The sequence below is a fragment of the Lepisma saccharinum genome, chromosome 3, assembly GCF_977018435.1.
Source record: "Lepisma saccharinum chromosome 3, izLepSacc3.1, whole genome shotgun sequence".
Lineage (NCBI taxonomy): Eukaryota > Metazoa > Arthropoda > Insecta > Zygentoma > Lepismatidae > Lepisma > Lepisma saccharinum.
In genome coordinates this window covers 26,883,270-26,897,912 of record NC_139231.1, presented here as the reverse complement: position 1 = coordinate 26,897,912, position 14,643 = coordinate 26,883,270, and the positions used below count along the sequence as shown (strand labels likewise).

The 14,643-nt window shown below is 37.2% G+C and overlaps 1 protein-coding gene across 1 annotated transcript in view; it reads left to right on the top strand.

Annotated features, from left to right (window-relative positions):
* The window catches only part of NKCC (sodium potassium chloride cotransporter), a 102,600-nt gene that overhangs the window by 51,626 nt on the left and 36,331 nt on the right, over positions 1-14,643 (top strand). Inside the window, exon 10 of the mRNA XM_083118365.1 lies at positions 13,488-13,623. Within this exon, the coding sequence (XP_082974491.1) occupies positions 13,488-13,623 (136 nt within the window). The remainder of the gene's footprint in view (positions 1-13,487; positions 13,624-14,643) is intronic.

Here is a 14,643-nt window from a genome sequence, read left to right as displayed (position 1 = left end):
TAAATTCATATTGAACATTATAAAATCTGATATTTGTTGTAATCCACTCATATTTAGAGTCAAGCTTATATTTGTCCCAGCCTGTTATACATAACAAGGTTATTGCTATTCAAGATATGCATGTTTGTGCAGGCATTTGCGCTGGGTCAGTGTGAATGATTTTCCACTTGTAAGCTAATGGCTTTACAACCTGTCATAAGATTAATATTATTAATATTAATCCATAGAGATTACATTTAAAACCCAGGAAATTTTATATAAATACCAAAGCCAAAAATATTAAGTGTATACACACCTACACACATACACACACATACAAATCACAGTGCTGAACCCAACTGATATTTTTTATCCAGTATAAAGTTTTGAATTGAAACCCAGGAAATTGTATATAATAAACAACAACAAAAATGCCGAATCAAAAATATTGTAATCAATGCAATAAGAATATATCCAGCTCTAATTGGGCCAAGCATCAAAAAATTTGTAATCCAGACAAATACAAAACTCCCACAAAAATTTGCCCCAAATGCAATAGAAAATACAGCATGCAATACTTCACATATACACATAAAGATACTTGCTCTGTACAACCATCTACATCTGGTCTGAAAAGAAGGCACGAAGCACCTGTTAATGCCAGAGCAGCAAAACAGCTACGCCATGAACCTATCCGTAGCAGTTTTAACGGCCAATTAAGAGATCACCGGTTTGTATCAGAGCCAAGATGTGGCATTGAGAATTTCTTGAACAGTATAAATTCTGATCTGCAGGCAATTCTTAATGCACAAAATGGCTCTTATAAGCTATCTCTCAAATTGTTTGTACAATATAAGAAACCAAACGGCACAAAATTTACACAGCCCCACATAACAGAAACTGTACCTGTATATTCAAATTCAAATTCAGACACAATAATAGGCAATTTGATAGATCAACTGAATATCAAACACTCTGAATTTGCAGCAAGAGAGTCAGGATGGAGCCTATGCGGTTCATCACACAAGCTCTATGTTAATATTTCTGAATTCAACCCATTACAAGGATCCACTTATGTGCCATTGCCTGCTAATATCAAAAACAAAAGAGCCGTGGTCAATATAAAAAACGCCGACCAGAAATGCTTTTTGTGGTGTATATTAGCTGCTTTGTATCCAGTTTCAAGGCATCCTGAGAGAATAAGTTATTACAAACAACATGAACATCTTTTTGACGATGTAATGGAGGGTTTGGAATATCCAATGTCAGTTCAGAATATTGATAAATTTGAAAAAAGGGCCAGGCACATCAATGGCAAACAATTATCTATTAATGTATTTATTTGTTCCACTGGCAATTGCCTGATAGCACCTCTCAGAATCAGTACACTTGATGATGAATCTGCAATTCCGATTGATCTGCTCTTAATTGAAGGGGATGATACATGCCATTACACTCTAATACATAATCTTGAAGCTTTAGTGAGAACACAACTAGACAAAACTCATACAATATTCAAGTTGTGCAGAAGATGCTTAACTGTATTTGATGGTAGAAAAATGGTGAATGGTGTTTGTGAAGAGAATGCAGAAATTGCTAAAAACAAGTTAATTGAGCATCTGAAATACTGTGGGAACCATAAACCTGTTCATATGGTGATGCCCAATCCAAGTGAAAATTGCAAATTCAAAAAGTATGAAGCCTTGTTGGAACACCCAGCATATATTGTCTATGATTTCGAATCGAATCTCAAATCTCTTGCATTCTGTAGCCCAGATCCAGAAGAATCATCAATTACACCATACCAGCTACATGAACCTTCCAGCTTTTGTTATGTGGTTGTACAGGATGGTGTTGTTATTAAAGAATATTCATACAAGGGACCAAATGCCATCAAAATATTTGCACATAGAATAGAAAATGTGTGCCGTGACATAGCATCTAACATCTTATTAATATCAAAGCCTATGTTGCCTTTAACAGAGGAACAGATTGAAGATTTCAACAATGCAGAAAAATGCCCGGTATGTGATTGTGAATTTTCAGATACAAATATCAAGGTACATCACCATTCTCATACAGATGGTAAATTCTTAATGGCCCTGTGTAATAGCTGTAATATTAAGATCAAGAGACCAAGATTTATCCCCATATTTTGCCATGGAGCATCCAATTATGATTTCCATCATTTGATCAGATACGAGGGTTTTGACAAACAGAATTTAAATATTTTAGCTGAAAATGATGAAAAATATATATCTATTAGCAAGATAATTAAAGTTGATGGTGTTTCTATTCAATTAAGATTTCTTGATTCTTACAGATTTTTATCTGCTAGCCTGGCTACACTGGCCTCTCAATTATCTGATGATCAATTCAAAATCACACGTGCTTTGTTTCCAAATCAGGACCTGAAATTAATTAGGCGAAAGGGTGTATATCCATACGACTATGCTACAGATTTTTCTAAATTTGATGAGTGTTCCCTGCCACCACAAGAAGCATTTTATAGCAAAATCAGAGGATCTGGAATTACTGATGAAGATTATCACCATGCCAAATTGATGTGGAAAAGTTTAAAATGCAAGACATTTGGTGATTATCACATGGCTTATTTGAAACTTGATGTCGCTCTCTCAGTTGATATATTGCAAGCATTCAGAAAATCTTCCATGCAAAATTATGGACTGGACCCAGTGTATTTTTACAGTGCCCCTGGTCTAGCATGGGCTGCAACGTTTTTCAACACCAAAATGCAATTGGATCTGATCCACGATCAAGATAAGTATCTGTTTATGGAGGAATGTATAAGAGGAGGGATGGTGCAATGTTCCCAGAGATATGCCAGAGCAAATAACAAGCATATGCCTGATTATGATCCAGCACGGCCATCAAATTATATACTTTATGTGGATGCAAACAACCTCTATGGTCACGCCATGATGCAAAAACTGCCATATGCAGAGCTTGAGTGGGTTGAAGATTTCAAAATTGAGGATCTTCAGAATTTTGATGACCGTGAACATGGCCTCTTCTTAGAGGCTGGTCTGATAATTCCAGATCATTTGCACAACAAATTTTCTGATCTGCCCCCAATTCCCGAGGTTAGGTGCCCACCTGGCTCTAAACAGAAGAAGCTCATGATGACTCTGGAGCCGAAACAGGGATATGTCATATATTACAAAAACCTCCAGTTCCTGATGAAACATGGTGTTCAAGTAACCAAAGTTGGCAAAGTTTTGAGGTTCAGGCACTCAGAATGGCTGAAACCATACATTGACACAAACACAGAGCTTCGAACATCTGCAAAAAGCCAATTTGATAAGAGCTTGTTTAAATTGATGGTGAATTCTGTCTATGGCAAAACAATTGAAAATGTCAGGAAACATACCGATGTTAAAATAATTACTGACCCCAGCCGGAGCAAAAAATTGGTTGCAAAGCCTAATTTCAATTACAGAAAAATTTATGATGAGCACATGGCACTCTTCAACATGATGAAAACAAAAATCAAGTTTGATAAACCTATTTATGAAGGGGCTGCGATATTGGAATCGTCCAAATTACATATGTTAATATTGTATTATGATGTGCTGAAACCTTTTTATGGTGATCGTGTAAAATTATTGTACATGGACACGGATAGTTTTATTCTTGAAATTCAAACAGAAGATGTTTATCAAGATATGTCACAGCCTGAATTGTTTCAATATTTTGATACCAGTGAACATACAAAGATTCAACAACACCACAACAAAAAGGTGCCTGGCAAGTTAAAAGATGAGACACTTGGCGATGTTATTGTGGAATTTGCTGGGTTAAGTGCCAAGATGTACAGTTTTAAAACATGTAGTGCTGTTGTCAAAAAGGCCAAGGGCATTGGCAGAGTTACTGTGGAAAAAGAGCTTGTATTTGAAGATTATAAAAATTGCATCAAATCACAGAGTTCAATCAGAACATCAGAAAATAGAATTCAGAGTGAGAATCACTTGCTGACTTCAAATATTGTAACAAAAGTGGCTCTGGACCCACATGATGACAAGAGATGCATTTTATCATGCGGCATGCATACTTTACCTTGGGGGCATTGTGATTTGAAAAGTGGCAAACAATGCCCAATTACAGAGCATGATTTGAAATAAATAAACATGCCTATGAACTTATTTGGGTTCAAAAAACAGGCTATTATGGACCTGCCCACACCACAACCCTCTCCTGATACGCTGTCTAAACTGAGTGGCTTGTTAATTATTCATCTGAACAGCATACTTACAGATGTTGATGAAGAAACAGGTAAAACATTGTACATATTTAACAATAATTTAAATCATTACCAATTACCTGTAGGTGGGCAATTGCAATTTATTACAACCCCTGAGGGTGATGTCAAGATTTCAATAGGGAGAAATATTTATAGAATTAAACACTCAAACATGGTTTCTGGCACTGTATATACTGTTTCTGCTGGTGACTGCTTATATATTGAGGTCCCTGGATCATATGACAAGCTTATACCCTTTTTTATAGAATTAAGAATCAGATACTCTATAATAAATAACCACTAAAACAAAATGCCTAATGATATATTTGGCCATACAAGACATGAAGATCACAGTGATGAGATTCTGATGCTTGATGTCAGAGTCAAGAAATTAAGAAGTGATTTACAAGCTTTACAAACCACACTCAATGCCAGTCTTCAATTAGAAATTACAAATTTGCAATCACAATGCATGGACCCTCTTCTTAAAATTGATTCTGAACTCAAAGTGCTGCTTCAGAAATATACTGATTTGGCCACATTAGATAATTTTCAAAGTTTGGAAGAAGCTGTAGCAGCTCTTCAAGCCAAATTTAAGACCCAGGCCACCAACTCCGAGCAATTGAAACAGCAATTGGAAGAGCAGATAAATAATGTCCAGGCACAGCTCCAAACAATTGTCAAGAGCATAAAATCAGAAGAAGATTTTGATCTAGTGATTTCCACTCTAAAAGAACAGATTCAGTCACTCCAGATACCTAATCTGGATCCTCTGCACAATGCCATAGCCGAGGTTAAAGAAAAAATTGAGACGCTTGAAAATTTTATGAACAACTTGCCGTCTTCTGATGCTTTGAATGCAATAACTCGGAGTGTAGCAAACATCAAGCTGCAACTTGAAACATATGAAGATTTTGGAAAAATTCAAAGTACCATAACCCATCTTGAAGGTACAATAGCAGCAGTGCAAAGTGATTTGGCAAATGTACAAGAAACTCGCCTGCCTGGTATTGTAGATACCCTTGTTAGTGTCCAGCAACAGATCACAAAGCTTGAAAACCTCAACACTGAATCTGAGCTATCTCATTTTCATCACTTGATAGATGATATCCAAACAAAGCTTGAAATTTTACAACGATCAACACCCACTCAGGCAGATATAGCTCTGCTCCAAAATGCTATGCAAAATGTGGCTGATGCTTCTGAATTAAACAATGTAAAATTGGCACTTGAATCTTTGCAAAATACAGTATCAAATCTGCCTACATCACAGGAACTTAAAAATATTAAGAGGGCAGTGAATAGGATATTGAAATCAGAAGATATCAAGAATATCCAAGCAGAGATCAAACAACTCACTCAGACAGTGGCCACTCTACCAACCAATCAACATATTAATGAACTGCATGCCCTGTTTGAGGATATCAGAAGACAGGTCCATGATCTTACTGCTCAAAATTCAAAATTGGCAGTTGTTGAAAATTTGCAACAAATTGTAGCCAATATCAAGCAACAGCTAGGGACCATGGAATCCAATCAAGCAAATGCTCTGTCTGTTTTTGCCACCCAGCTTCAAGAGATTGTGCAACAATACAAGAAACTTATTGTGGACATAAAGATCAAGCCAGGCCACGATGATGTTGTTAGGACCATCAATGAGCACCTTGAATCTGTAACAAGCAGATTGCTTACAGCAGAAAAGGAAATAACAGGCATAATCGAGAATCCAAAACATTCAGTAATTCTTGAATTGTACAGTATCCCCAACAAAGAATATGATTCACCATTTACACCAGGTGGCAAAATATATATGCTGTCCCCTGCACAATTTTATTACCAGTTTTTTGTTGGGGGCACATTGAGACCAATCAAGATCAAATATTGGCATCAACCACAGGCACACCACTACCCTACCTTATCAATAACAAATGCTGAGAACAAAGTGAAAATCACCAGTGTAGAGTTAGAGGATTTTACAGACCCCAATACATTAGAAACAGCCTATACTGAAGATGATGGCTCTCTGGAATTTAAAATACATATTGGAGACAAATTATATTTAGAAAATCCTGCAGTCTCAGCTGCTGAACACCCCATAGTTGCAATATTCCTGTTTACATATTATGTCTAGACAAATTATTGTTGATGAATTACACAGACAAGCCCGACATAATTATAAGAGACTCCCAGTAGTCACAAAAGGCATAGATGATTTATGGCAGAGCGACTTGATTGAGTTGTCAAGTGGGCAGTTGAAAAATTTAGACAAAATCAACAAGGGCTACAAGTATCTACTCACTGTCATAGACACATTTTCAAAATTTGCCTGGGCTCTGCCACTCAAATCCAAGACTGGAAAATGTGTTACAGAAGCCATCAGGACAATCATCAATCATTCAGGAAGATCCCCGCGCTATTTGCAAACAGATAATGGCAAAGAATTTTATAATTCAGTGTTTCAACAATTTATTAAAAGCCAGGCAATAAAACATTACTCGAGTTACAGTGACCTCAAAGCCTCAATTGTAGAGAGATTCAACAGAACTCTAAAAAATCTTATGTATAAACAATTTACACTTCAAGGTAGTTATAAATGGATTAATATTCTTCCAGAACTTCTACATAAATATAACAACTCTGTCCATTCCACAATCAACATGAAACCCTCTGAAGTAACTTCATCTGATGAGCAAAAATTGATCAGGACTGTTTATTATCCTAGATACCAGCCAACAACAAGAAAGGCCAAATACAGGGTGGGTGATCAAGTAAGAATCAGCAAATATAAGCACTTATTCAAAAGAGGCTTTACAAGAAACTGGAGCACTGAATTATTTACAGTGGTTCAAGTTAAACCCGGGACCCTTAACACTTATATAATAAAAGATCATCGAGGAGAAATTCTCAAAGGCAGGTTCTATGAACAAGAGCTCAGCAAAACTAAACAGCCTGACACATATCTCATAGAAAAAATCATCCGCAGAAAAGGCAACAAGTTATTTGTCAAATGGCTGGGTCATCCGGAAAACAGCTGGATCGATGCAGACAAAGTGATAATATGAGCACCTGGGATGTTATAAAGAGGCTGCCAGAACCTGAACAGCAGAATAAGAGAAATGGCAACTTGCTGCCTGATAATATTAGGTGTCTTATTGTTGGGCCATCTGCTTGTGGTAAAACTACACTAATGGTTGACAATTTTTTATTGGCACCCAACTGGTTAGACTGGAAAAACAGGCACTTGTATGTTTTCTCTAAGAGCTTGGAACAATTAAAATATCAGCAGCTGATGAAGCTATATGATGGATTAGATATTGCTACTTTTGAACCAGATGTTAAGCCACTTCATGAATGTCTCGATAATTCTGTTGTTGTGTTTGATGACATTATACTGGATAATCAAACAAGGTTAGAAATTTCTTTACACAGGGGCGGCACAAAAACATTGATTGCTTCTACCTGGCACAGACTTTTTCTAAAATACCGAAGCAGCTGATCCGAGACAACGGCAATTTTATATGTGTTTTTCATCAAGATCATACCAACCTCAAACACATACATGATGAATATGTAGTTGGGGACTTGAGCTACAATGATTTTTCTAAATTTTGCAGCAAGTGCTGGAACCAGGACAGTTATGGGTTTGTCACAATTGATATGACAAGAACACCCAGTAGCGGCAAATACAGAAATAAAATCAACGATTTTCTAGACGTTGAAACATATATAAATAACCATGAAACGACCAGTCATTGATGATCTTAAGTTAAGAGATTATCTTGTAAAAAGATTTAAGGGATGGAAATCAGAGAACCGGGGAATTTATGAAAAACACAAACAAACAGAACAGCCTGTAATTGATGCTATTAATAATTTAGGTAAGAATATCAAAACTGTTACAGAGCAGAATCAAGATTTGATCACAGAGCTTGTACCTGTAGCTGCAAGGAACATATTAGATTATCCATTCACCCCACTTTCCAGTATTCATACACCTAGTCCTGTTGCTCCTAGAAGAATTGAAGCTACTCAGGATCCTATTGAATTGGGTCTTCTTGCTCAAAAATATTTAAGCACACCTAAAGACAACAAAGATGAGGTCTTTGGCTTATATGCTGACACAGAGCTTGATGGGAGCATCATACATAGAATCGGCAATTTCAGAGTAACTTTTATGGGGGATGATATAATTGTATATTCAGAATCTCGTCTCGGAGAAAAAGGTGGTTTTGTTAAGTACCCCGGCACACCTGGATTGTGGGAACTGATGACTAGGAAAAGGCCTGGCAGCTATACAGATCAAGATTATGAACATTACAAAGAAATATTAATAAAATCAGATGCTCTATACCAGAACAATGATCCCACACAAAAAAGAGTCAAGTCGAGCAGTGGAGCAAAATACAACAATTTAATCAAGCCCATATGGTCACAAATCAAGACAGGTAGTGGAATCAAACAATACAACACCCTGCCTAAAGAATTTGTGTGGGTTGATGATGTCAGGAAACTTGTAGATAGGTTGCTGGTGATAGCTGGGGAGGAAAATGCTGGGAACCACAATTTTTACAATGAAAAGGTTGGAATTATGGACATGATAAGCACAAAATTGTCTAATTTTATAGTGAATGACCCTAAGGGGATTGGATATCTCATAAAAATTATTAATACTCTACCACCTAAATTTTGGAATATTTCTGAGGGTCGGGGCCTTGTTAATGACATTATAAACAAGTTGCCATTTGAACTACACATTCCAGGCTATCAGTATTGTGGTCCCGGTACAAAATTGGATCATAGATTAAACAGAGGGGATCCTGGTGTAAATCCTTTAGATGCTGCTTGTAGAGACCATGACATAACATACAACACACATTCTGATCTTGACAAGAGACATGTTGCAGACAAGAAATTAGAAGAGGCTGCATTTGGTAGATTTGTAAGCAAAGATGCTTCTTTGAGTGAAAAAATAGCAGCATTGGGGACCACCATAGCTATGAGCACCAAACAAAAACTGGGGTGGGGGTTGTGAATATATATATAATAAACCTACAATGAAGGCCAAGGGTGTTATGTATCAAATACCTTATGCAGGTCTCAAATCTCTTAAAACTATTGATAGTCTTTTAACCAAAAAGCAGCGCAAGAAAAAAAGCTCTTGTATTGCAAAGGGCCATGGTATGAAATTGTTGCTTAGTACCCCCCAATTAAAAAAATTACAGCAATCAAGAAAAAAATTGCATGTGGGTGGATTCATATTTACCATCCCTGCCATCTTAGCAGCACTTGGGGCTGTTGGGAGCTTGGCTGGGGGATCAGCTGCCATAGCAAAAACAGTAATAGATGCCAAGAAAAATAGGGCAGAATTAGATGAACAGAGGCGCCATAACCTGGCCATGGAGAAAAAAGGTAAAGGTGTTAAGAGAGCCATGAGTAAGTTTAAAAAAAACAAGAGCCGCTTACAAACCAAGATATTGAAGCTTTGATCAAGCCACTGGGCATCAAAAATTTTAGAGGTGTGCACATGTCTGATTCTTTACCGGAACAACCACTCAACAAAGAGTGTGGCATTGTTAATTTGGATAAGTACAAAAATCAGGGCACTCACTGGATCTGTTATCTTAAATATTTAAACGATGAGGCATTTGTGTTTGATTCATTTGGAGGTGTTCCACCTGAAAATTTAATAAAATATCTAAAATCAGCTAATCTTTATTACAATAATGCCCGTGTTCAAAACTTCAAAGATGTTAATTGCGGACATTTGTGTTTATCTGTTCTCAGATATATGTCTCAAATAAATAAACCATCAATTGAAAATTTTCAAAAAGCCTTGTGGTATCTGAAACATCATGGGGGTATTCCATCTCACCAGCCAAAATTCAATATTGAAACTCAAATTGCATGATGACATAGTGTATCCCAAAACAATAGCTCTCAGAGCATTTTATGGCATGTACCTAATCCCTAATATTACACACCACAACAACAAAATTGCAGTAGGGGATCAAAAAATTGTCATCACTCCAGGGCAGTATAATCTGTCAACTCTAAATGCTCAATTACCCAGAGGTGTAGTGTTAAGTCAAAATTCTGTCACTCACAGAGTAGAGATTGTATCTGCTACAGAAACAGTGCATCTGGGTACTATAGGAGAGCTGTTAGGCTTTGAGAACAACACAAAACTTGAAGCAGGCATCAAACACACTGCTATGAATATACCTAAATTCTTAGCCATAGAGACTCTGAATATTCACTGTAATGTGGCCGAGGGTATGATCACCAAATCAAATGGCATAGGCACTCACAAACAAACTGGCATCATTGCAACATTCAAACCTAATTCCGAATTCATGGAGCCCATCATCTACAATCCATCCCCAACATTATATTTTCCTGTGTGCCATAATAGAATAGATTACATTGAATTGATGGTCACTAATGAAAAAGAAGAATTAGTTGATTTTGCTGGAGCCACAACAACTGCAATCATAGAGATTAATATTTAAATAAAAATACATACAATGGAAAATATTGAGAGTTATGAGCTACAATCATTCCCTCCAAACAGGAGGACATTTGCAAATTTAAATCAACCCAACACGGAGATTGAGGTTGATCTTGATGTAGGGGATGGCTTTATACACCCTCACAGAGCAGATCTATACATGAAATTTGATGTTGTAAAGCTCGATGGAACAGATTATCCGGCAAATTCAAACATAAGATTGGTAGACAATTTTGTACCGCATCTGTTCTCTGAAATTGAGATCAGAAAGCATGGCGTTGTTATAAACAGAATAGATTATCCCGGCATTACCTCTACAGCTTTGGCCACTCTAAAATTATCCAAAACCGAGGCTCCATACTACAAAATAGGGGGATTTGAGGCTGGTGATAAAATATTAACCAAGAGCCACACAGTGCTGTTCCCCATGCGCCTGTTGCCAGGATTCTTCTCGGATTACAAAGAAATTATGTGGAAAGGCGGGTTAAGAATTACATTTAGAAGAGCTGCCAATGATAATAATGCTTTGATGAGGTACAGCACATTAAACTCTACAGGGGAAGCTCTGCCTAATACCTTACCAGATGCAGGCAAATGCATTATTCAGACTATGGAGTTAAGAATCCCAGTTGTTGAATATGAGGCCAGTTACGCTCTTAAATACAAAGCTGATATAATAAAAAATCCACAGGTTCCTCTTCAATTTTACACATATCAATGCGTACAGAAGGCTGCCTCTGGTACTTATTATGAGTTTGATGCTACAAATTCATTCTCCAGTATTCAATATGACATGCCCGATTTCGTGGTGGTACTGTTTCAGACTGGAAGACACAATAATCAGGAAAAAAATTCAAGTAGATTTGATAACTGCAACATCAAGAACATATATCTTAAAAATGGCAGAAATGAAGTCTTTCCTAGAGAAAATTATAATTTAGACATTTCCAAGGATGATTTTCTTAAATTATATGAAGCTTTTTCTTCCTTCAAGCGCGTCACTACTGGCAATACTGACCTGTACTACACACCAGATGAATTCAAAACACAGAGACCCATGTTTGTCATCAACACTTCAAAAAGAAAACAAGTTGTGGTTAATGACAGAACAAACATTAAAATTATCTGTGAATTCCACGAGGCTTTACCAGATGACACCATTTGTAGCGTTATTCTCATAGGGGAAAAATCATATGTTTATGATGTAAGAAATGAGAGGGTCACAGAGCAGTTCTAGAGACCCGATTCAAGCACAGAGACCCTTTGGATATAAAACAATACTTTACCGTCAGTTACCTACCCATTTTATACCACCTCTGCTCGTGGCAGATACCTACCCAAAATACAACACATTTGCCAAAAGCTGAAATACAGAAATATTGTAATAATTATTCTGTAAGTTACAGACTTATGTACAACAAGACCAAGCCTGCTATTCGGTTTGCATGACAATATCCAGAAATTTCCTCAATATGATGAATGGTCCCTGAAAGGGGGGCACAGTACAGATACGAATTTCTCTTTGAGTTCCATGACAAATGACATGTAATTCCCCTCGGAAAAGACACAATAGAGGTAATATCAACAGATATAATCACTCAGGCATACAGAAAGAAGGCAATTACTCTTTAATAATAAATAACTCTCTGAAAAGACGCAAAATAGATTATATCTGTTGGCATACAACTCCCGGGCATGCAATAATTTATTGTTGGCCGAAACATGGGAGTGATCAAAAGATTGGAAAAAGCATGCAATGTTTACCTGACCTCCATTCTAATGTATTGATTATGCAGTTTTGCCCCCGTATTATTGTTAGCCAGATAACAAAACTCTGGCGATTCTTAATAGAGAATAGAGAATTTTTTACCAAATTTAAGATCTGGGAGCTATCAACAGAGCAAAATCTCACGTATGGAATACCACATCTCTCAGGACTCGAACCCAAAGCCCCGTATTTACAAAACAACAATATTAACATTTTGCCATCAGATTTTATGAGGACTCAAACCCGAACCTTTTGATTACAAGGCAATGCACCACACTCCACTCGGTCTCAGAACCCAATAGATATCAATTCAAGATTCCTGGGATTTTGACAGATAAGCTTAATTTCTGGTGTAGCCAAAAATTGACAAATTTATGAACAAAAAATCTGGCTGATGCAAGTTTTAAGTATAAACAAATCAATCTGAAGAGCTCGTACTTTCTGAAAAATTCCCGAGGGCATTTTTACAAAAATCTTGGATTAGACAAGATTCCACACTTGAGAAAAAAGCTCATATGGGCATGTTGAGCAAGTTTTAAGTGTAGCAAATCTGCTTGAGGGGGGGCTCGTACTTTCCGGTCCTGTCCGTACCACAAAACCCACTACTCATGTGTTACGTGTGGAGCAAAATACTCCGAATGGTGTGCGGTGTTTCTGACTTGAGCAATGTAATTAAAAATGGTATAAAACACCAGTGCTCCAAGCATTTATTGCACACTGAGGCATCTTATTTTCTACATAAAACAAGCATGGATCATGTTTTATCGGAACCCGGCTTACTTAATGTAATAAACAAAATGAGATTGTGATTTTAAATAGACAATACATATGTCGGCTAATTCCATAAGTAAACTCTTAAGCAAAAAAAGAAAAGGCCTACCCTTCCCTCTAACTTGGCGTTCCCATCCGAAATGCTCATGCTACGCCACTGTATATCATACATATTAATTATGTGTTTTTCATTAATATAGTATTACAACGTCTGGACCAGCCTCTTTGGTTTCGTTTTGTGCGTCGCAATCATGTTTCTAATAGACTGGATGGCTTCCTTGATTACATTTGCGCTTATACTCGCTCTCTACCTAGTCGTCGTCTACCGAAAGCCAGGCAAGTTATACTTTTAAGCATTCTATTTTTTCATCTAAATTTAGTATAATCTAAATATAGTATAGCGCATTTGAGCAACTTAAGTCTATTTCTCTAGTTTATATAAATTTGAAAGAAGCATTAGGCCAGTCACTAGAATTGATTTTAATGTTGGTGGGGGGGGGAGGTTTACAATTATTAGGTGGGTCTAGTTTAAAATACTTTTTAATGTGTTTTCCAGTATAAAATGAAGCCATTTGTGTGTATGCCTATGCATGCAAGCACCTCAAAACATTGTTTACAAGTTCAAGTAGTATTTCTTTACTAAATTAACATTATTTATTTCCCATTTTACCACTTGGCCAATTAATGCACAGAAAGACTAAAACACACTACATGAGAACAAAAGTATATATAAAAAGGTAAAGGTACCGCTGTTCATGAGTTCCACATATTCTTGATCTCCGCCATAGTTGGGATGATGTAATCAGCATCACGCCCGGCCTCATATATCCCCAGAGTTAGCTCCAGGTATCCATTGATACGAGGCTGGGTGGGCCTCAGAGCCGCGCAGAAACAGGGAAATTACCAGAAAATTTCCTGGTCCAGATCGCCTGCCCTGGGATTCGAACCCGGGTCTTCCGCGTGCTAGTCAGATGCTATACCAACCTTTTTCTTTTTAACCAACTTTCTTTTAAGGAAGACCCCTAAGCAGCAACTTCCCCCACACACCAACCATCAATTTATCTCAAATACCTTTTTCATTCAGGACAGACGAAGACAAACATCCATGTCCGAACAGGGATTTGAATCCAGGACCTCTGGCGTCGTAGCACAATGCTCTGACCACTCCGACACTTTTGCAATGTACCTCCACCGGGTATCGAACCCGGGACCCCTTGATTACAAGGCGTACGGTATTGTGGAGGCCCTTGAGCTATGACGAGGCACAAAGTTGTCATAGATAATTAAATATACGTATATATTATGTATGCTAATATTTTTTTGTCAGTAAAAGTTTACCAAAAATCTTACACTTCA